The following is a 23,401-nucleotide window of genomic DNA, read 5'->3' as shown; positions in this document are numbered from 1 at the left end:
CGGTCCTCAAGAGCTACCGTCCTGCAGCTTTTAGATGCATCCCTACTCCAACACAGCTGAATCAAATGGTTTGATTACCTCTTCAGCATGCCATCGTGTTTGGCAAAGGCCTGATAACAAGCCATTCATTTGATTCAGCTGTGTTGGAGTAGGGATGCATCTAAAAGCTGCAGGATAGTAGCTCTCGAGGACTGGGATTGGGCAGCCCTGTTCTAGGGCATGTCATGACAGTTTCCAGGCTGCTTTTAGATCTCCCTGAAAGTCCTGAAAGTTTTGACCACTTGTGCTCTGTGATCTTACCACAGGCTCGAAACTTGTGCAGAGAGAGCAAACATCCTCTGCTGTTTCATGTAGAAGAGCATAACCGGTGACCAGAACCGGGTCTGCCGCCACGACTGAAGTTTTTAGCTCATCCCTCAGAATGAGACTGACACTGCAGAGAAAAAAATACTGTCTCACCCCAGAAAAAACACAGCCAGGACTGAGATGCTTGTGTGCCATTTTTTTCCCTCATCACTATGCTCCACGTGACTTCATCAACTTGAGGAGACTCAAAAAGGCAAAGGGGAAGGACCATTAAGAGATCTAAACATATCAGTCGTGCTAAAAATGATCCAGAACTGCAGGTTTCCCGATCATAAACAGGACAGTAGACAAGTTGAAATCAGGTTAGATGCAACAGTCGAACATTCGGGGACAGCTTGGCTGGAGTCGAGGCCATGATAATTTTCCGTTCTTTCCCTAAATAAGTTAAAGAAATTGTGGAATTTTGTTGTTTTAATCGTTTTTTCTTCATGATTTATTTCTATCAGAGAAAAGGCTTCAAAGACAAGGATTTTCCTCTTTGCATTCAGGTCAAAATTCTCTCTGAACTCGACAGTTTGACACCACATTGGCTGATCTACTTAGGAAGGATCTCTTTTTTTTTGCCTATTATGGAGGCCAGAGGTCACGAGTTTGAGTTTTGAGTCTTGCTCAGAGGCACTTCAGCTTAAACCTATGAGGCTAAGCAACTTTACTGTGTGTGTATCCATCCAAGGCAGCGTTCAGGTGTGTGTGTGTGTATGTTGGGCCCCCACAGAAAGCCCCTCTTTGTGCCGTGTCGGAGGCAGCCTTCCTAATCAGGGGTCATTACATGAGGTTAGTGCGGGGGTCTCCAGGGAGAGGAGAGGGGATCAGAGCTCAGATTAGACCCGACCAACCCCTCGCCTGTCCCGGGGCACGGCAGCAAGGAAACCCGACCCCGCCTCCAAACCCCTCCAAAAAAACCTAACTGTGTCTGCAGAGAGAAAATGAGAGACTGATTTACAGGAAAACACAGGGAGCTCTACTTCTTGTTTTTCTCGTTCCGATTCTTTGTGCGTGATGTTGCGTGTGCATTAAATGTGTGTGTGTGTGTGTGTGTGTGTGTGTGTGTGTGTGTGTGTGTGTGTGTGTGTGTGTGTGTGTGTGTGTGTGTGTGTGTGGAAGAGAGAGAGAGAAAAGAAGGTTTGTGCCCTGGGGATAAGGGGATAATAGGAGGGAGAGGTAAGTGGCTGATTACCTGAAATGGTCTTGGCACAGAAATGAGAGAGCCAGAGAGGAAGCAAGAGACAGAAAAGAAGAGAGAAAGTGCACGAGCGAGAGAGAGATAATAATAATAGTCAGGGGGAGAAATGACAGAAAATTTAAAAAAAAACAGAAACATGAGGGCTGTCTCTCGCTCTCTCACTCGCTCTGTCCGAAGGCAGATGAGAGGAGGAGCAGGAGAAGATGGAATGATGGAGGGGTCGTTCTCACGCTTCAGCAGCCAGGATGCTGCTGATAAGAGCGAGCGGACAGGATCAGCTTTACACCGATACTCTGTCTGTTTGCGCGTCCTGCCTCACCCTTTGTGCAGAGGACTCCGAATGTGTGCACGTCACTGTCTGCCACTTATTCCACAGCATGAATATTGATGAGCGTTTCTGCATGCAGTTGCAGCTGCTGCAGGTTGATGTGCACATAGTGTGCAAAGAGATGAAGAAATCAACAGAAAATAGGCTGAAAACTTGTTTGGGACTCGATCAAAGATGCTCGTCACTCCCGAGTCCGATGGTTGCCTTTGCAAACAAAAATAATGTGCACATCCCAATTCCCAATTTTGTTTTCACTCAATCATTAGGAATTAAAAAGTTGATGTTCCATCTATTAATTGTTTGCATTTAAATTAGGTCTGCTTTTTATTTTCTTCATCGATTAAAGCGCAGTGGTTCTGCCCTTGCTCCAGACTCCTTGTTTTAAGACGTTGTGCTTGATGACGGGTGGATTTTTCACTGTTCTCTGGCAGCTTATAAATGAAATGACTAACAGATTAATATAGAAATCCTATAGGTCTTAAGAATTAAGTAATTTTTAGACATGAAATTCAGAGTTTATTTTTGTTTGCATGTGGAGACAGATCTTCATCTTTGGTAAAAGTAAAAGCCGACTATTTAAGATGTCCTGGTGATTTTATATGTTTTTACTGCCTCACGTTTCTTTTGCCTCCGAGAAATGTATTCAAGCATTGTCTCAGGGTGAGCATTTGATATTCTCGTGCATGCTGCTGCATGAAGATGCAGTTCATATGATTACATTCAATTCCACACTTCAGCCTCGTGTGTTACAAAAACAAGGTACAAGAGAAAAGCCGGTAAAAGTTGGGACCATTAAACCTCATCAGGCCAAACAAGACAAGAGTTGAATTATCTTTATAACTTGTGTAATTAATCTTATGTCTCTTTTGTGTTGTATTTTGTGTTCTGGGTTTATATTTGTGAATCCAGGTGGGTTTAGCCGCAGACATTTCGAGGGAGACAGATCCTTTGCTGTTTGAACCATCCAGCGGTGAGTCTTTCTTTCAGAGTGCTGCTTTTAGTTCATACTGAAGCTTTGTAAGAAAGCTGGTACGCCCTGATACGATAGCAAGCGTATGCTTCCTACTTCATTCTTTTCAGTGCTCTCAAGGTTGTCCCCTTAAAGCGTCATGTGACGAGATGATCAGTTTCTACCTAACATAACGTAAAAGGGAATAAAGGACCTAACTCAGCGTTTCTGTCGATATTGAGTCAGGGCTGGAGTTTATCGTCAGAGTGCAGTTTTATCATTTGTTGCTAATTATTTCGAGGAACTGTTGACGATGTGTTGCAGGCAGCTAGATTTCTGAAGCCAAATATAAGCCGTACTTACAAAAAAAAAACAAAAAACAGTTGTGCAGATTCAGGAAACACTTGAAGGTATATTTTCATTTAACTTTTTTTTCTATTGTGTCAGGTGAGTACTCTGGTCTCCAAAAAGTTCAAATATTATGCCTCAGTTTAAAACGGTCTTTTAGCTCCTTCTACTATCGTGTTAGAATATCAAAATAAAGTTGGCAGCTGGTGTTAACCTTCTCACATTGAAGGGAGTAGTTAGTTGTATCCAAGGGCAGAGTCATTAATAATGATTGCATTTAAATTAAATCAGTAGTTGCATTGTTATATTTAAGTCCGTATCTTTCCTCTGCCTGAAGTATTGAAATTATAGTGCTGCCTTTTTTTTTGTGCTGCTAAAAATATAAGACAGAGACTGAGATGTCTTACTAAACACTTTGTATAGTCAAATGGCTTAAAATCAAAATATCTACATCCTGAAAATATTTTACTTTTGATTGGTTTAGGATGTAAATTTTCCTTGGTCAAGTTGAGTCTTTGCAGTTAGCACAAAGTGAAGCATTAAAAGTAAAGATGAACACACAAATACATGCATTCGGTATCTCTGTATAGTTGTGTGTGTTTGCGAACTTAAATTAACACGTGTCCTGACCTTTCTCCTCTTGCGGTGGATGTCTCCGATGCTGTTGGCCAGTGAGTTTGGTCCCAGCAGCGTGGACGTGCTCTGAGGCCAGTCCACCGCCACCAGAGTGTGCTCGCCCATCAGCACCTTGCGCACGTTCTCTGCGCCCGTAACCCGAATCACAGGACGGCCTAGCAGGTGGGTCTTGAACACGTTGCCGTACTTCTGTCTCCGTGATGCATGAAAGCTCGAGCCCTGGACAAAGAAAAAGAGAGTAAGCACAGAGATCAATCACAGATCTAACTTGTAATGCTGAAGACACAACTCACGAGAGTCGTTTTAAGATATTTTTTACAGTAGAATGAGCGACAGTTCTTTAGTCGTGCTGGAGGATTAATTATATGAGGCAGTATGTCAAAAATCCATATTAAAGAAACTAGTTTTGCTCATAGAAAAATAAACCTGGTGCTTTTCCATTCTTCCTCCTTCAACATCTATAAGAAAGTCGAAATTCTATTAAGAAAGGAAGAAGAGAAAGATGGGTAGTTTTAGAGAACACTGTTGGGACTGAATGCTGGAGTTCCCCTTTGAGAGAAGCAGGTGTGAGGAGACGGTAACAGAAGGAATTCCCCAAACACTCCTCACCCTGTTTCACGGAAATCAGAGGAACCTTTTCAAATCCTGCTAATGGAGATTGCCCCCATCTCCACTTCTAAATCTTTCTTAATATCTGCACTCAAAGAAATCTTTTATATTGTCAGCAGTTTAAGGGTTAGTGTATTCTTAACATGAAATTCCTTAAAATTTAGTGATTCTAGCCATCATCATCACTGTCACGGAAACATTGTGAGACGAGGTTTTAATCATGCAGAAATCATTTTAAAAACTGATGAAATATTACAATAGACAGCCAGCAGTTGCTGTCCTCAAACAGAAGATGGTCAGATCCAAAAAGGCTCCTCAAAACAGTGATACCTCACCGAACTGATGGGGCCTACTCTGAAAAACGCTCTCCTTGCCCTCGACCACCGTTAACAAAACATGCTAGTTCTTCATGCTTTTTGCACTTTCTAATAATTTAAAACAGTCTTTAGGATCCAACCTTCACCCCAGCTTTTGATCTTCATCTCTAAAAGGTTTCAGTAAGTACTTTCTACTCTCTCTGTGGCTCGGGGCCCAAACAGACTGGTGAGTTCTCCACATGCTAAAAGTTACTGAGGTTTCCATCATCTCAGCTCTCAGAGAAAAAAGTAAACTTAAACCAACTGAAAGCAGAAGACTGCAGATGTTTAAGGAGCCTGTATACATCAGGTTAATGCAATGAAAACTGATTCAAGTTGCCTTTAGGGCACAGGCAGAGATCAGTTTTAACATCGGCCCACGAGCGGTGAGGTTAAAGGTTCTCAAAACATTTGCAGTTCAGGCTTAAAATACAGTAAATGAAATTTCTCATCCTGATGAAGAAGACTGACAGGAGACTGCTCGAGGATATAAGAAGTTTCAGCCTCAGACTGCTCATTTTTGGCCACTGCCACTTCAAATCTTTTTCTCCTCGTTCATCAACTGAGGTGGAGCTCCAAGTTGTCAGGCCTGGGGAACCCAAGCCCTAAGATGAATGGACTATGCCGGCAACCTCTGACGAATGGTCATGGGAATCTACATATTAACAATCATGCAACTGAGCTCATGGCTCATTGTTAGGCAATGTTGCTAGTGTCAGTCATGTTTATAAGGTTAGGGAAACCGGCAGTCACTTGGAAAACTGACGAAATGTTTCGCCAGTTGAAAACGTCCAGATGAACGGGATCAGTTTACCTGGATTATTGAGGAGGTCCAAACGTCCAAGATGTAGTTTAACATGTAGCACATTAAACTACGTCTTTCTTCACAGGGTTGTCACTATTTAAATCACAGAGGGGATTCCTCCTTCTCAGATTGTTTTATTTGAAGGCAATCAGAGAAAGTGAATTTTCCCTTTTTCTATAAGAAGCATAGTGCTTGCTAGAATTACAGGTAGAGCTTCCGGTTTAACTCGAAAATAGTTCTTAGAAAAAGTGCAAAATAATTTTTTTAGTGACAGGTGTGTGATTTCTTTTAAAAAAAAGAGAGATTAAGTGCATGTTTTATTCCTATAAGCATCTAGATAAGCGTTGTTACACCCCATACCTGCAAAACTGGGCAGTTAACACCAAAACAATGTAGGTGCATGAGCAATACTACGAGCCACGGAGAAAAATTAGAATTTCTTGCTGGAGAATAAAAAAATAAACATTTGTCCCTGTTTTATGTTTCGACCCATCACGAGGAGCCACATCGCCACATTTCAGGGCCCCTGTCCCACAGTTTGGACAACCCAAGTTGCAAGCACAACCCCCAGAGGACCAAAGCTGGAGTCAGTTAGCAAGCTGACCTGAGTTCAGCTTTGACGTTGACCTCTAAACGGTCTGGGTCACAGCAGAGTGAGAGGGAGCCGACCCCAGAACTGTAAATGGGCTGTTTGAGTGAAAAGAATATATAGCCGCCTGAGAGGCTGCTTACTGTGTTACACACACAGACACACACACACACGTACACGGGACATACACACTGAGTCTAACAAGGCATTATTCAAATGCAAGTATTAACACACATGTGCATATAGACTTAAAAACACACTCTCACTCAAGATTACTAAAATAAAACGATCTTTAAAAACTCAGAAACATGGAAAGCAAACAAACATGCGGAGGCCCAACTGCAAATTGCCGTGACAACACTAACTGGTTTGACCCCGGTTTACTCAAGGGAAAAGAGATATTTATGACTGTGAGGCACACAGACACACACACACAAATATATATGTACGCATATATATTTGTGTGTGTGTGTAAACATGAAGGCAAAAGGACAGCCTGTAAGGCAGTTTATTCACACATCAACACAAAACAGACAAGGAGAGCATTTTTATTGTGATTTTTGTTTAAAAAAAATCAGAATAACTTCAAACCTTCCTGACACGAGCCAACATTAAGATCAGCTGTAACACCCGACACTACAAAACAGTCAGCATGTGTATGAGTGCAGTTATAGGCCGCATGTTTGTGTTTGAATGCGGAGCTCAGAAACTAATTTTAGCAAGTAGTTTGTTTCCTGGTCGAGGGCACACCTCTGGCAGCGGCCGCGGTGCTTTTTGTTTGTGTGCGAGGGCTCAAAATGTGTCCGCTCACTGATTCCGGTCAGCGGTGTGATTACTGGCTCACAGCCCTACAGTGAAGCCTCGATAGATTTACTAAACTCCCAATCAAAAACACCCCGCTTGGCCAAGAGGTTTCAAAGCTGAGGAGGAGCTTATGGTCTAAATTAGGAGTGACTTTAAAAAGTGTGTGTGTCTCTGGTTGGGTGTAAATAAGTGTTTTACATTCGGTGCATAGATGTTTGTAAAGGGGAACTCAGTGGAATTAGTAGTGCATGTTTATAAAGTCACACATTTTAAGAGAATAAATTACCAGAGGCTGAGATATTCCTGCTTTTAGTCCCTATGAAAGGTTCAGCTCCAAACACACTGGTACATGTTAAAGACATGTCTAATTATCAGAGACATATTGCTCACTTGTGTTTGAGCAGCGTGCGGGGGACAACCATGGGAATAGATAAAGACTTTGAAGGGGGCTAAAAGAGGCAATGTAATAAATGCAATCTCAAAACTTTATATGGTCTTTCACGTATTTAGAAGAATGAGCTGGATAAAACTGAACCCCTCCAAAATTACCATCAACTAATAAGAGGGATATCGGTTTTTAATTAGCTGGTTCTTTTGTATTACCTCTCACAACTAGCAAAAAACTGGTGGACTCCACCTTCAACCACGAATGAAATATATCTTGAAGGCGGAGACACCAAATCATATTAAACAGCTTGAAGCGAAGGTGGGTAAAATAACCACTGGTGACATGAAGTGGGTCAATTGATGGAATAGAATTCAAGTGAAGTATGCCGTCGATAGCCATGTGGCAGGGTTTGTAAAAATATTAGAGGGTTACCTAGGCAACCAGAAGGCTACCAACCATCAGCACCAAAGTGATGCACTTTGTGTATGGAGCCCCTTTGAAAAAAGCAGCTACTGTCAGCTGCTCTGTTATGCTGCTCTATTCCATAGTGTGCTGTATTCAGCATGCTTTTGCCAGTACTCCTTGGATTTACATCTTTGCAGGAAAACCCACGACCCTAAACGAACACAGCTGACACGCAGGTGAAGCTCCTACTCCTAAAGACTGGTAACAGACCAGTTTCAATCCCAGTTTCCACCCACGATGAAGTTGCTGCAGTAAAACTGAGTCATTTTTGCAGAAACTAACAGCCATGTCATTTTGATTCCTACAGCTCAGCACGGTGTTAGTTCAGGCAGGCCAAGAAGCTAAGCTGAGCCTTTTACACGATGTCCTTGTACACATCCAGACGTGCTATGTATCAATGCTCCTTCTGCAAGCCACATTTCAACCCACCTCCACCCCCAGCACCTCCTTTTCATACCACCTCTTACATCTCCGTTGTGTAATTGGTTCCTGCTGCTGCTTTCCATTACCATATCACCAAATATAAGCTGGAAATAAGAGTTGTAATTAAATCGTTTTTTGACATCAGAAAGACAAACAAGACTCAAACGGTTTCTGTGGCAGAGGATAAAGATGCGACGCAAAGCACCTGCTGAACAGCAACCAATGACGATCAAGAGGTGATTGAAGCTTCCTTCTTCCTTCATGACTGCTTATTAATATCAGTCATTCATTTCTTTCTCTCGTCATCGCAACGTAGCTGACATGCTAAGGTTTCTCTGTGTGAAGTCGACCTAAATTGAGCACAGATGCTTTTGCCCTCTCTGTACGTCTGGCTGCTGTTTTCGTGCTGCTTTGAAAACTCTGATTGCCAGACTGCTTTTATAGATGAAAAATCCTGTTAATTAGCATTCAAGCTCCTCACGCCCCACTGTCCCACCCTGCCGTGTTTCAGAGTGTTCACTCGAGCTCGAGGTGCTGGCGTTATTTTATTCACACTGGGTTTTATCCTGCAAAGCTGTCCGACAGCTGCCTGATTCCTGGTCGATGTCGTCCACCTGATAGTCGGCTTAAAACTGTAGAAACCATCCAGTTTCAGTGTAGCTGGGACTGAGTTGTCTTTAAAGAGTCTATTTTTGAAGCCGCATCCATTCATTCATTCATGCACCTTTGCAAATTTTGGGGGTTTCTTTTTCTCTCTGTCGATGTGTCTGGGTACAAACCGTTGGCCCGAGCTGTTTTCACAGCTCCTGTACACTTCCTGTTTTCACTGCAGCACACACACATTAACAAACACACACACCAGGTCGACCGGCTGGCCTCTAGAGCCCTCAGGGTGTGTGTGTGTGTGTTTGAGTGCGTAAATGTGTGTGTTAGAGCAGGGTTGTTTTCCAAGCTACATTTTGCTGCCACATGGATGTAGAGTGGTTTAGTATGTCTGCCTGGCAGGCCTGCTGACACACACACACACGCACACACAGTCCAATTCAAAGGGAGTTCCTCAGGCAGCCAGACAAGGCTCCCTTTCACCCTCCGAGATACAGCATCAGATTGGGACGATTGTGTACTTTTTTTGTGCGTTCTGTGCGTTACGACTTCTCTTTCCATTTCTCTGTGTTTTCTTTTTAGAAACTCGCACACATTTTGGCAAATGCTGAAGGTTTTCTTCTGTCAGATTCTCTGCAAGAAAAAAGTGTGTGTGTGCTTGAGTGTGAGCATGCGCCAGGGGTGTGGTCTGGGTGACATTTAGCTTAAAAGGTGAGAAGTGTACAGCCCCCGTACCCCCACCCCATCCCTCCCTAACCCCACAACCTCCCCGCCGCTCTCAAAACTGGCCCAACACACACACACAGGGAGCAAGCATGGAAAGTTGTGATGTAATGACGCCACAGTTCTTCTGCAGGAGAACACGTACATAACTGTGCACACGCACACACAGATTTGTAAACGTAGCCGTCGCGTCTGCAATCACCCTGATTGGTTCAAACACTCTTTCCCTCCAAACTCTGGCGAGGCGAAGCAGCCGTCGCTGTAAACACTCACACACAAAAAACCCCAAACCAAAATTGGTCCCACAACATAACGGCTGATTTTACCATCGAGGTCACAGGCAACAAACTCTGATGTGAGCTGAAAACCATAAAGAGGTTTCTCTTAATGACAGTGGGCATAAAGTTTTTTTTTCTTGTTACATAGCAACTGCGGGAAGTACAAGCTGGCTATGGGAGCCGAAAACGGGTTTTATTTAATTTTATTTTTATTTTCCAGCACCGTGCAGTCAGAAGCTGTGAATAACACGGGAATCAAGCCAGAGAGCTCAGGGTGCAATCACACCCCTGCCGCCGCTTCACTGTTGAACCGCGGCCGACTTTGTGAAGGTTTTCCAGCACAAGCTGAAAGAAATTCCTGCAATTACCTGCAACGCCGTACGCCAGTTGGATGCTTTATGAAAAGCAACAAAACTGACGACATGTAGATTTTATTTTGGATCTGCTATAAGTAGCCTGCTGTGATTAGATAACACAGCTAATACCAGCGAGCATGGCCTCGAAAACATTCACAGTTGATTTTAACAAGTATAAATAACCACTGGCCACTTTTTCTTTTTTTTAGGTATTTAAAATAAATTCAGGTCCTTTATTTGACTTCTCGCAGATCATTTTAAGTGGGTTAAATTTGTTTCTTTTGGTTTAAATTAATTCCTATTTGAACTTTACTGCATATTAGCTCCATGCATTTAGCAAATGGACAACAAATAAAGGTGCATGTGTGTGTGTGGCTTCACTTAATTCTGCAAAATGTCTGAAGTGCATTCTACTCTGACTCTTAAGAACAAAATAACGGCGCTTTTGCTGTTGTTCGTTGTATATAATAATATGGAATAAACAGCAGCGGTGGGGCCTGGACCCAAACTGGTTCACAGTGTCATTAATAATTCTAATTTATTACAGTTGCCATGGCGATGCAAGCAGTTTAAAATATTTCTAGACCTTGACAAGCTGTTTGAATCCAAAACTCTCGATATGAAGGTTTCGTGACTTTTGCGGTTTGGTGGCAGCGGGCTGATTGCATTTTGTTACAGACATTTATCATGTGGATCGATTATTTCAGGGGAACATCTTTTCTAAAAAGAAGGGAATCTGGCGGAGGTGTTTTTATCATAATAATCAACAAAATTTTATGCACACTAGTCTGTGTGTGTGGTCAGTGAAATTCCTGTCGATCTTCTCGTTGTAACAACCTGTACACCGACATTTTCAGCCATTCTCCCTGTTCTGGATTTGAAAGGAAGAAGTGGGTTTCCTTCAAAAACAAAACTTTTCTCGACTTAAAAGAATTTAAAAATTGATGCTTTTTTCCACACGCTTTTTTCCATCGGTCTCACCCATAAACTCCCCGTTCACTTTAAGATAAGAACAAAAACGCTGTCGTTAGGTTTAGACAGGCGAACACAGCTTCAAGCTGGACCCTGAGGTGTGGTTAAAGGAGGGTTAAAATAGGAGGGTTAAAGGTTTTATACACACAATGGGAAGGGGACAGACTAAAGGAATGGCCTTGAAAGATTGTCTGTGCGTGACTACAGTCTGGACAGCGTTCTCGTAGCCGTCAGTGTCCGCTTCTCTAGAGTGCTTTTATCAGATTTTTTTCTCAATAAAGGAGAGCTACACTCTCACATTTCAACAGAATTTCTCACAAAAACCAGCACAATCACAAAAGATGTCAAAAAATCTCAGTTTCTCTTCTTTTCTCTCTCTCTTACACACACACACACTCACTCACACACACTGTCCCGGCAAACCCTGCTAGCACGCCGGCCGTGCTAAAAATACCCCCGTCTGTTCTGTTGGGGTTGGCCTGGGGGCGAACCTGGGCCCGGGCTTATAAATGTCCTCTTTGTAGTGCAGTGGAAATGTCTAACAAATGAGTCTTTTATTAGGGCAAGACAAAAAAACACAGCTAATTATGTTTACTCAGATCAATCCACACACACACACACACACAGAGACACACACTGGCTCGCTGACCAGAGACAGTGAGAGTAAGTGTGTCTGTGTATAAGTGTGTATATTTAGAGAGTCTATGAAATATAAATATTGGGGTGATGGTTAGACGGAGTAGAGAAACAGACAGTTGTAGGAAATTCACCAACAAACCCGGGGAAGATTTTTTACCAGCTGCAGAAAAAAATGAGGGAGATGGAAGCTTTACTGTGTAAAGAGAGAAAGCAGCTGATATAACAACAGCAAATATTTCAAATTAACTTCAGGGAGTGAACCCAAACTTGATGTTTTGGGGGATCTATCAAATATATAAATTACATCTATCTTTTTCAAGGCATTCCCAGAGCAGTTGAAGGTTTCCTTGAATGAAAATGTTTGACTTATTAACTCGGTGTAAAGTGCACACGATGCAGTCGACATACACAGACGCTATACTCCGATTTAGACGTGCTCGTAAGAGTGTTGTTTTCTGACATTTCCTGCTAAATTACCAGGAAGAAAGAGTGCATCCTGAAGACTTTGGTCTAAATTCTTGCTTTGCATTTATTTTCTGTGATTTAAACGCATCCGCGTTTTAAAAAAATCTTTATAGTTTCTAAATTAATGGTTAAAAAGTCGTTTTTTTCACATCAAACTCCAGTCACTTTACAGCTTTGTGTGAATTAGCAGGCTCACACTTTAAAATGCTTTAAACGTTTTCTTTAATCGAGGTGCGTGCACTAACATTTTACAAGAAAGCCGAGTATGAGCCCCAAAATATTATATTTTACACAGTGACATTGACAGAAAACATTTTACTTCGGAAAAAGCAATTTGTAGTAAAGCAGTACATTTACCAACGCGAGTCGTTATTTTAAATACTTATCAAAAGAAGCTGTTTGGCTTTTGTTTTTAATTTAAAAATGTAAGTTAAATATAATAACTTGAATATTAACCTTACATCTAACAAACTTAAGAAAGCTCAGATTGAACTTGTTGACCACATCCGGCTTCAGCCTCGCCTCCTTTTTACCGTATTCTGGTTTTGCGGTTGCTCGGTTGTTTTGTTTGTTTGACGCTTTTAATCACGGCTCCTTTCAACACATTCGAGGCGGCTGGTTTCCAACAAAGAGTATGTTTGTATGGGACGTGAGACACGTCAGTAATAATATAGTCAGAAATTTCAGTATCGATATTTCTTAAAAATGAAAGCAAACTGTACATGTTAGGTTTGTCACAGCATCGATCATGTGATGGACAGAGCTACGATTGTTCTCATTGTCTTCGTGCATTCACGAATTACCGTTTTCTGCCCTTGTAGCTTTTTTTTGTAACCCCAAAATCCCTGTGAAACGTGCATGTGTGTTCACTTTGCTAAAATGGAGCCAATCAAAATGTAGGACATTGCCTCGGTGGTGTAGGGCTGGGGAGGGACGGGTCACGCTTTCTGAGGTGCGTGCGTGCTGCTGTCATTGTGTTGGACTCTGTCGGTGGCGTTTCTCGTTAAAATGTAAATGTGTGGTTGTCTTAAGCGTTGCGCTTGCATTTATCTGTGCTGTAATTTCTGAGAGGAATGGATATCCATCAGACTTTAACTCTTTATTGTCTTTGCACATGTTTGTACACAGGCACAGTGAAACTGCAGTACGGTTGTACATCGGTGCTAAAGAGGAAGCAAGCGAAACAAATGTACGAGGAAACAACGAGTTTAATTCCCTCTAACTGAAGAAATGACAGGTACTGAGTGCCGGCCTTCACCCTCCTCTTCAAGTCTTTGCAGTTTGTTAAAAGGCAACCTTTAAGACGCAAATGACGACATGAAGCGATGTGAGGTAGCTCACGGTTAGCTTGATGCGCTAACGTTACTAGAAGTGAGAAAAAGAGAATCTAAAACCCACAAAAGTCACAGGCGAAGAAGCAAAAACATCCACAAGATCTCTGTCCGTATGATGCTTGACTGATAGGAAGGGGAGAATATATAGTCTGGAAACACACAGACACATACAAAAAACCCACTTTTATCTAAATCAAAGGTTAAAAAATGAAAAGTGAAAATGCTGCGAGAATAACTGTGGAAGTGCGAGGCAGAGGAAACGAGGTCAAAGGCTGCAAGGGAATTCCTTCTCTCTTTTCAACTGTCAATCATTCAGCTGGTGCCAGAGATACCAAGGAGCCAGTGTGTGTGTGCGAGGGGGGGTTTGTGCGTTTGAATGGTGCGATAGGTCCTCAACTTGACAATGAACCCCCGTCCCTTTGCAGTCACGCCACCACATCAGAGAGAGACACCGAGAGGAGGAGGAGGAGAAGAAGAAGGGTTAGGAATGAGGGGAGTGGGGTGGAAGAAAGAAGAGAAGGAAGGAAACTAAGGTAAGAGGAGAGGAGGAAAGATAAAGAATGAAGGTGGGGGGGTTAAAGAAGGAGGGAGAAAGTGTGAAAGGGGACTGAGCGTGGCGGAGGAGGCGGGGAGATCGGGATGGGTGCTCGTTTCAGAAAGGACGGATTAAGGAAAAAAGGGCTACGGATAGTTCAGCCAAAAAACGAGGAGAATAGAGCGAGCGAGCAGGAGAGAGAGGGAGCGGGTGGGAGAGAGAGGGAGAGGCTTGGCCCCTGACCCGGGGACATTATAGAAAGGGAGATTATGGTTGTTTAAAACTCTCTAAGCGCTAACCCCGGGGACCCGAGCTAATACCCGGACACACAGACGCACCCCAACTACAAGCCAACACAGACACCGTGTGAAAGTCCACCAATATCCTTCAGCTGATATTCCCTCTTTTTCCTTCTAAATGACCAAAACCAACAAGGACTTGATCCTCCTAGCAGCTGCCATCTGACACGTCCTGTTCCTCCATTGTTGTCCAGAGAGTTAACTCTCATTTCGCTGAGTAATGGAAGGTTTTTACAGGAGGCATCAGGCCACTTTTCTCCTGCAACCTCTGCGACCTCTGAGCCTGAACTTGACTTCGGATGCTGCGACTGGAACCCAAACAGGATCTTGTTTGCACTGCTTCTCTATCTTCTTCTGGAAAGATCTGCTTGACTTGGTCCCATTTACAAGCACCAAATAGTCATTATAGCACCAACTGTAGATCAAGCCGCTGCTGAAAATAGTTCCTAACACTTTTAGCGTTTGCTACAATGCCGTGCTCGTCTGTTTTTTAGGAGCAACTTCCTGATTTCTTCCGTGACGCTTGACAAAAAGTGGGGAAAGCGTTGTGAAAAATGCAGCAAGCATTGAGCTCTTTGGTGGGAGTTGTGCAGCCAATTTTTTAACAATGAGAAAATAAGAGAATGAAAAAACTTCCTGATCTTTTAAAAACTCGAGCTCTCTGTGACACACACACACACGCACACTCATTGAGAAAGGGAGATTAACACTGGCCTCTATACTCGGCCCAGGACAAGAGTGTTGAAGGAGGGAGCAGTGTGTTCTCGGGGTGAAAGAAGGGGCAAGGGACCTGCTGCCAGTACCTCCTGCTAATCTGTACAAGAGGAGGGAGGAGGAGGGCATGGATGGATGGATGGATGGATGGATGTAAGAGTGAGGGGGGAAAAGGGAAGAAGAAAAATAGTGATGAAAAATGTCATTATTGACTGGGGGAAAACAAGAAAATGGCAAGACGTAGAGAAGCAAAGGCTCGAGGAGACAGCAGAGAAAGAGTGGGGAAAAAATTAGGTAAGGCTATTTTTGAAAAACTGAAATCCAGAAAGTTAGAAATGCCTCAGATATTTGAAGAAGATAAAAAACAGAAGGCTGCAGGGAAGCAGCACTACGGGTCTGAAAAGCTGGGGGGGGGGAATTATATAACGAATCACGCAGAGGATCATTAAATGCACTTAAAATGTAAAGTCGACTATATTTACACTAGACGGTGACAGGAGGTTTTTTTTTCATTGTTAAATTTAAGAAAATTGAAAAAAACGGGGAAAAAAATACAACGAAAAACAGAGAGGAGCTTGAACACAGTTTAGCGGGGTGTGAGAAGAAGAAGCGTCCTCGGCGGTTCAAGGGTCCTGCCTTGAATGTTAACACTTTTACCCCCTGTGTCCGCTCAGTGAACTATGTATCTCTTACCCAGTGAACATGCACTTGCCAGCTCCCTGCCACGCCACACAAGAAAGACAGAGAGAAAGAGTGGGTTTATGATCTGTGTGTGCTCACACACTGCTGTCCATGTGTGGCCAATTAATTGTGTCTTTGCATGTGTGCTACATCATCGTACTCTATATGTGCGCCTGCTGCATGTTATATGACTTTATGCACACACAGACCAACACAGCAAATGGAAAGACTCTGAGTGTGTGTGTGTGTGTGTGTGTGTGTGTGTGTGTGTGTGTGTGTGTGTGTGTGTGTGTGTGTGTGTGTGTGTGTGCGCGCGCCTCAGGACTGTGTAACCACAGCTATGCAGCACACAGCGGGCTGGACCGCAGTAATGGAACCTACTATAGATGAAGCCACCAGTCCTCACAATCCCCCCTCTGTCTGAGCTGCTTAAAGGAGCAATTCGGCTAAAAAACAAAAGGCCTCACATGCACTACGAGGCAGAGGAGCTTCGAGGTGGTCGTCTGCCGTCGGCATGAGAGAATCTTGCGTCGTATACGACTGAATTTAGAGTTTTATGATGACAATTTGTCAAGATCTGTGAATCTCTGTTAAAATTTGTACAATTGTTCCCAATTTTAAAAAAGTTTAGGAAACATTGTTTTTTTAACAACAATCTTTTTTTAAGTTTCATTGCATTTGATTTTTTTTAAATCCAGCATGTTGTGCGTCCTCACTTCCAGCTCCTTACATGCTGACGTTCGGTCAGGAGCCAGAAGCTTCATGTATTGCTCCAGACAACATGACACATCCCCCCACATGCCTGGCACAGCCGTGAATAGATAGCATGGTTGCTGGTACACACACCGTGAAATGACCACCATGCCGATTAGGCAAATGAAGAATAAGCTTATTGAAGAGGAGATACGTAAGTTTTGTTCAACGCTGAGAAAAGAGGCGTCTAAACCCAAACACTGACCTTTTCCCTAACGCCAGCGACAAAGCAACAAAAGGAGCCGTATTTATATAATTCTTTTCTGCTCTGTTTGGGATTGGCTGCAGCTCAGGAGGTAAAACCAGGTCATCTGCTAATTGGAAGGTTGGCGGTTCGATCCATGTCTAGATATGCTGAAACATCCTTAAGTAAGGTAACAGGTTGCTCTAGAAAAAAATGAAAAAAGTGCTTGTACGAATTGGTGAATAAGGCATGTTGTACAAAGGGCTTTGAGTGCTCAGGTAGAACAGAGAAGCACTGCATATGAATCAGTCCATTTACCAAAGCGCTTTCTTACTACAGCCTTCATTCATCCTTTCACACTCACATTCTGATGAATGCATCAGTGGAAACTCAGTATCTTGCCCAGTGATGCTTCGTCATGCTGAAGGTTTTCCTCCACATCCACCTCCTACTTCAGACTTCTGTATTTACTTATTTGTCCTCACCAAGCCAAAGGGTATGCTGGCACACTGAAAAACGCTGCACAGCGGGCTGCAGTGAGACAATATGGACCTGACCGAGCATCAGTGTCATCCATGTAGCTTCTTAAGCACTTATCCAGGTGAGGATTGCCAGACGAAGCCAAAGCGAGATAAACCCCAGATAAGTCGCCAGTCCGTCGCAGGGCCAACATTTAGGACCATTTAGGAATGACCGGTAAACCCAAACGTGCACGTGTTTGGGCTGTGAGGAAGAAACTAAAGTAGCCTTGTTAGTCAAACCTTCCAACTCTGCACGGCTGATGAACACTTCTCAATTTTGGTGGCTTTTTCCTGCATTTATCTGCAAACAAGAATTAAAAGTTGCTTTTAAAGGCTGCTTGGGATGTTGTAAAAGTTGACTATATGAAAAGGTTGGGTTCAAGTCATCAAAGAACACAAACACCTGATGACACCAAATACCATCAACAGAAACAGCCATCACCTGCCGAGGATCTGTAGCCGTACCACCATAGAAGAAGACAACAGTGCAGGTGCAGAAGAAGAAGAAGGCGCAAGCTGTAAAAGGAGGGAGGCTGTCGTCACTGTGAGCCGCGAGAGAGTGTTTGGGCTGCAGGATTGTCATTACTCTGGCCACCGTCATTTACACTTCATCACAGCCGAATAGACAGAAGGCAGGCAGGCAGAGGGTACCTCATTAGTGTGTGTGTGTGTGTGTGTGTGTGTGTGTGTGTGTGTGTGTGTGTGTGAGTTGATGTAGCTCCATCTGAGCTGCTGGTTGCTATTTTTGACCAATTATGCAAGCCAAAAATGACGACACAAAACATTTGGACCTTCCACTCTGTGTGTGCGAGCCTCATGTTCATTTCTTCTCATCTGACCCAGATTCAGTCCAGTGAGGCTGCTCCATGTACATGTTTGTGTGGTTTGTTTGTGTGTGTGTGTGTGAAAAAGTTATGAGGCTCTGACCCAAAGAAACTGCATGAAAAAAAGAAGAAAGGTTTACCTGGTTACCTAGCAACAGTAGATTTGTTTTGTCAAAGGAGGAAAAAAATGTATTTAAAAAACTTCATTGGTTCGACTTATCGGTGTTTCCGATGTTTTTGAATTCACTTCTTAGCTACCAAAATATTTTCTTGGGATCCTTGTGGTGTGGTGACCCCTAGTGGTCGTGGAAGGTAACTGTTAACGAACTTCAACCAAGTAGAAACCCAGCAACATGCGTACAATATTTCAGAAAAAACTTTAAAAGATGAAATGGGATCATTTGCATCCAGCAAAAATTGTGAGGAGTGGAGTGATTAAAACAAAGTATCCAGATCATCTAACGTGAGACAAAAATGCTACAAGTCTACGGCCGTACAGCTTCACTCAAAAATAAAAGTTTGTTATAAATTATATGTTTAAAGGTAACTCAGAATCAACATGCACTTATGGTTTTTGTACCATATTTTCTCTTCATATATGTGTGTGCACAGGAAAACATTTATGTCGATGTGCAAAAAGATTAGTACATTATTTCTGTGTGCCTGTATGTGTGTTTGTGTGTGTGTGAAGCCTCAGTAGCGCTCCTGCTTGGCACCGTAGCTCCAGAAAGCTCAGGCTCCTAATGAGAGCAGACAGGGCTCTGGCAGAGTGACCACAGAACTATTTCTAACTGCAGATTGCTTTAAAATGGATCCGTCACAGAAATGTGCTGCGTGTGTGTGCAGGGTAAAAATATACCATGTGTATATGTGTGTATGCGCATAACTTCACTGTTTTTACGCTCTCATAGTGAGAAAAAAAATTCAGCAGCAGACAGGCAGATTTACCAAATGGTGACTGTGTGTGTAGCTAAAGTGTGAGGAGTGGGCAGCGACCGACGACAGAGCTAACACAGAATGCTCAGAACCTCCAAATGCTGCTTCTGCTCTGCATGAATTGGTTCTTATGATCCCAAGTGATCAAAAAAAAGAAAGTTGAGTCTTTAAAAAGAAACCAAACATTGAAACAGGAAGGAAGTTCTGGATGATGATGCCTCACATAGCTCAAACTCTGATTGGTAGAAGGAAGATGACCACAACAAGTATGGTTGATCTCTAGGAGGAAGAAGAGCAAAACAAAAAACTACATCGCAGTAACGCAGTCCCCCAAAAATGTTCTAAGTAGCACAAAGTCAACCTCCGCAAGCCAGCTTTATGTCTGATGGCCAGCAGGGGGCAAAGTCAGTTTTAATTAAACCTATAGGAAAACAGTGCTAGTGCTTCTTCACTAAGCGCTTTCCTGGGCAGTTTATGACCTCATTGTTCATTTCAAATCATCGTCAGTGCAGCCTTTGTTGTGTTGTTATGCTCCCATTTAGAGAAAAATATGCTTGGGGGCGTGGCTTCCTTAGCGCATGGGTGTGGTATAGTCTCCTGTGGCTTGGAGACGGGCAAAGTACTCAACCTGAGGCTTCCAGACAGGATTTCACCAGCCAGTGAGTGATGTCACAGACATCCATCCTCTATCTACAGTCTTTGGACTGGACACGGGACACACACAGACTGTAGTGCATGCACCTTCTTTCTTTTTCTTATAATCAAAAAGATGTCTGTAATGGCTCCTGGTACACTGGCTGCTACTGTAAACACAGGACACGTATTACTGATACCAGTGCTGATACTACTACTTGATGAAGGCAGCTCACGTAGAGGAGAGCAGCAAGTCATGATTTACGAGATGAATAGTAAAAAATTTGCAAATTCCGAACACTTGTTACCAACCAAAAAATCACTCTGATTCTTACTCTCCACAATAGTTAGTTAACACAACAAAACACAACTTTCAGCATTTGGTGTTTCTTGAATGTAAATGTGCCTGCCTATGAAGCACTTTGGCTCAACTTCTGTTCTTTAAATGTGCTATAAGCTATAAATGAAACGGGCATGGCAGGCAACACAAGAATGATCCTAAACCAATACCAGCATACGATTGATATTAGGATCGACCCGCCCACCTCTCCTGACTGCGCTGTTCTAAAACTTCACTTTAAGGTTATAAATCAGGTCTGAGCCCTGCTTGTGGGGACGCGGGGTCCTCATAAGTACAGACAGCCTCTTATTCCTCCTTCTGACTGACATGCCTCCCCCCTCCCCTCACCATAAACTTGGCCGTGGTTCCCGCTTGCATTCCGGGAACGCGTCTCGCTCGGTGTCAGATGTAACGCAGAGGAGCACCGCGAGTTCAAGCCCCGCACGCGGCCAACGTGCCTCCGCTCGTCGAGCCTTGCTTCCCTTTCCCTCCTGTCTCTCTTCTTCTTCTCTCTGTTTTATTAGCTGTCCCCTCAGCTGGCGCGCTCCCGGGAGTCCTCAGTAGCGGCACTCATGTGCACCCTGATCTCCTATCACTCACTGGTCCAAGTGTCTCGTTTTTAGCCTCAAACATTAAGATTATCTGCAAATTTTATTGATAAGGGTGGATGCTGGGGGGGGGGGGGGGGGGGGGGGGGTTTAGACTGTGAAGCATCTCACCGATTAAGCGAACCTTCGGTAAGCTGGATCAATACTACGCATGGTGCAGGGCTTTCCTTTTTTCTGCAGGAATCTCTGACCAATCTACTGAAAACGCGGCGTGTCGGGAACCTTTCTGAATGCAACCAAGATTTTAAAAAAGAAGAAGAAAAGGAGGAGGAGGAGAGCGTGTCCAGAGACTGCACTTTACCCTCGATTTAACCCTTTCACACAGAACTTCCCTTTTCTCATTCCTTCTCCGAACAATCAGCACAAAACACAATCTCTTTGTGGACACGAGTGTCCTCCTTCTCCGTCAGAGACATGAGTCCCCACGGCTCAGCCTGGACTCGCCACCGTATCAGATGTGATCAATAGACTGTGACGTCGCGCCGCGACTGGCTGATGCGCTCCTGTGTGAGATAATGAGGGGAAAGAAGAGTCTGTGCGAGCCACCGCTGGAGTGCGGGGAGAGATATTACAGGGCTGTAAACTAATAAAAGATGAAGCGAAACTCTTTGATTCTCCTCTGTGTGTGCGTGTTCACTGTGCATCCCATTCACGCAGGATGGAGATGAAGCAGCAGATCAGTTTTGTGGGTTTTTTTGTTTTAGAATCTCGATATTTATGAGTTTCTGAGTTAATGTAACATTGTGCATTATGGGATATGGAGTCCAATTAACAAAGGCTATAAAAGAACGAGTGTGAGGCTTTAAAAACAAAACAAAAAAGTTGCGTTCTGGTGTTTTTTAAATGAGTTTTCTCCTTTTGCAAACAACAAAAATGTGGCTGGTAAAAAAAAGGCGCAGATGTTTGCACAAATTACTAAAGATGTCAATAAAAAAGCGCAAAACGATCTTTGGGGAGGAATAAATAATTAGATGAGACTGATATCACCTCACAGACACGGAGACCGGCGCTGACCCAGATTCTGTCTCCCTCCACCAAACTCATCCCCTCTCCCTCCCTCCCTCGCTCCCTGCCCAGAGTGCGCTCTTACCTGCAGGAGCCAGTGGCAGGTCTCGCCGATGAAGGGGAAGCCCATGGATCCTTTCGGCATGGGCAGCTTGCAGTTTTTATCCCGCGTGGCCGTCCAACGGAGCTGCCACAGTTGCTGGGACACGGCGAGGAGCAGGGCCATGGACACCAGGCAAGCGGCCAGAGTGGCCAGAGCGGAGACGATGTCGAAAGTGTCGAACAGCATGGTGATGGAGAGCCCGGTGATCTCTGCGGAACTGGGGTCGACTTTCAGAAACTTTGGAGAAAGATGCGCTGAAACTTTTGTGCTCCAAAAAGGGGGCAAAGTAAATCTTCGTCAAACTTTCAAAGTTCTTTTTTGCGTAAAATAGCGCAGCGCTCTTTTTACGCGCGCTGGAGGTGTCAGGAGGCAGCGGCTGCTCTGCTCTGAGAATGAATGAAGTGTGTAAAGTTCCTTTCTGATTTCGTGGGTCTGTGTTTTAAAACAGTCACAAAGTGGCGTCTCTGTGCCTCAGAGGTGCGAATCAGGCTCGGCTGAACTGGGCAGAGACGCTACAGGTGAGCTCCCCGCGTCTTCAGGATCACGCCTCAACTTATGAAGTGTGGGGGGGAAAGTGAAACTATTAAAATTCGCTTTGTTTTAATGATTGAAACATTTAGGACACGGAATTCTCTTGGCTGGGGTCTGTCCTGATGTTTGAAATATCATTTTTAGTCTCGTTTGTGAATTACTGACTAAAAATAAAAATAAAAAAGGGAGATGGAAAAAATTGCTGAAGAAAGAAAAAGAAAAAAATGATCTCTAAGGTGACACGTGTATTTCAAACGCCGGGACTCCCGGGGAAACGTGGAAAAAGTGAAGCCGAGCCCTGGAACTGACGAGGGCTTTTTACTTTTTAAAACTTCTCGAGGGATGGAAAGAGTTGGTTTAAGGTGAGAGAGGAAAAAAATAAACGAAAACTCTTCCAGGAATCGCGTCTCCTTCAAATAATTTTTAAAGAGAAAATCAAAAGGCGTCTTTGCATTAAAAAGTCACGTCTCTGTGGCGCAAACACGAGGAGTAGAAATGTTTAAGATCCGTGAGCGTACAGGGATGCGTGGGTGCGCAGGAGATGCTCAGGAGCTGCCGTCCTCCTTCTCCTTCTCTTACTTTCTGACGTCCACTCTCCTCTCTGTGTACCTTTCTGTTTCTCAGAGCGCTCTCTCTCCTCTCTCTCTCGCTCTCTGGCTGCCTATACAAGTCACCCTCAGTGTGTGTATTGTGCATGCGTGCGCAAGGAGTGTGTGTGCGTCAAGCCAGAGGCACCAATGAGTGTTTATATAGTGTGGAGGCAACTGGAAGGCGAATAGGCGGCCAAGGGCTCCCGTCGCCCCCCTCCAACCCAACTCTACCTCACTCCAGCGTCGGCAGAGAGACTCCCCTGCTCCCTCCCTCCGCTCGGCTCCACCTCTTTCGGGGGCACCCCCTTCTCCATCCTCCCTCCCACTCTCTCTCTCTCCCCTCTCAGGAGAAGGGGTGGTGTAAAGTGAGCAGCAAGCGGCGCAAGAGGAGAAGAGGCTCGGAGCGTGCTGGACCTGGCGGGGTGCCAACGGGAGGAAAAGTGAGAGAGAGGGGGAACAAGGCTCGCAGTTCTGACTTGTGTCTCCGTGCAGGACGTGCGCACTATAGTACGAGTCACCTGCATC

The 23,401-nt window shown here is 43.9% G+C and overlaps 1 protein-coding gene across 1 annotated transcript in view; it reads right to left on the bottom strand.

Moving 5' to 3' along the window:
- cyp26b1 (cytochrome P450, family 26, subfamily b, polypeptide 1) overlaps positions 1 to 23,074 on the bottom strand; it is a 38,455-nt gene extending 15,381 nt beyond the window's left edge. Inside the window, exons 1-2 of the mRNA XM_004561115.6 lie at positions 21,738 to 23,074; positions 3,805 to 4,029 (exon numbers count right to left, since the gene is read on the bottom strand). Coding sequence (XP_004561172.1) covers positions 3,805 to 4,029; positions 21,738 to 21,941 — 429 coding nt within the window. The 5' untranslated portion in view covers positions 21,942 to 23,074. The remainder of the gene's footprint in view (positions 1 to 3,804; positions 4,030 to 21,737) is intronic.
- Between the last annotated feature and the right edge of the window lie 327 nt (positions 23,075 to 23,401).

Source organism: Maylandia zebra, linkage group LG3, assembly GCF_041146795.1.
Source record: "Maylandia zebra isolate NMK-2024a linkage group LG3, Mzebra_GT3a, whole genome shotgun sequence".
NCBI classification, from domain to species: Eukaryota; Metazoa; Chordata; class Actinopteri; order Cichliformes; family Cichlidae; genus Maylandia; species Maylandia zebra.
Note: the sequence above shows the minus strand (reverse complement) of the source record. Positions and strands in the feature narration are given on the sequence as shown.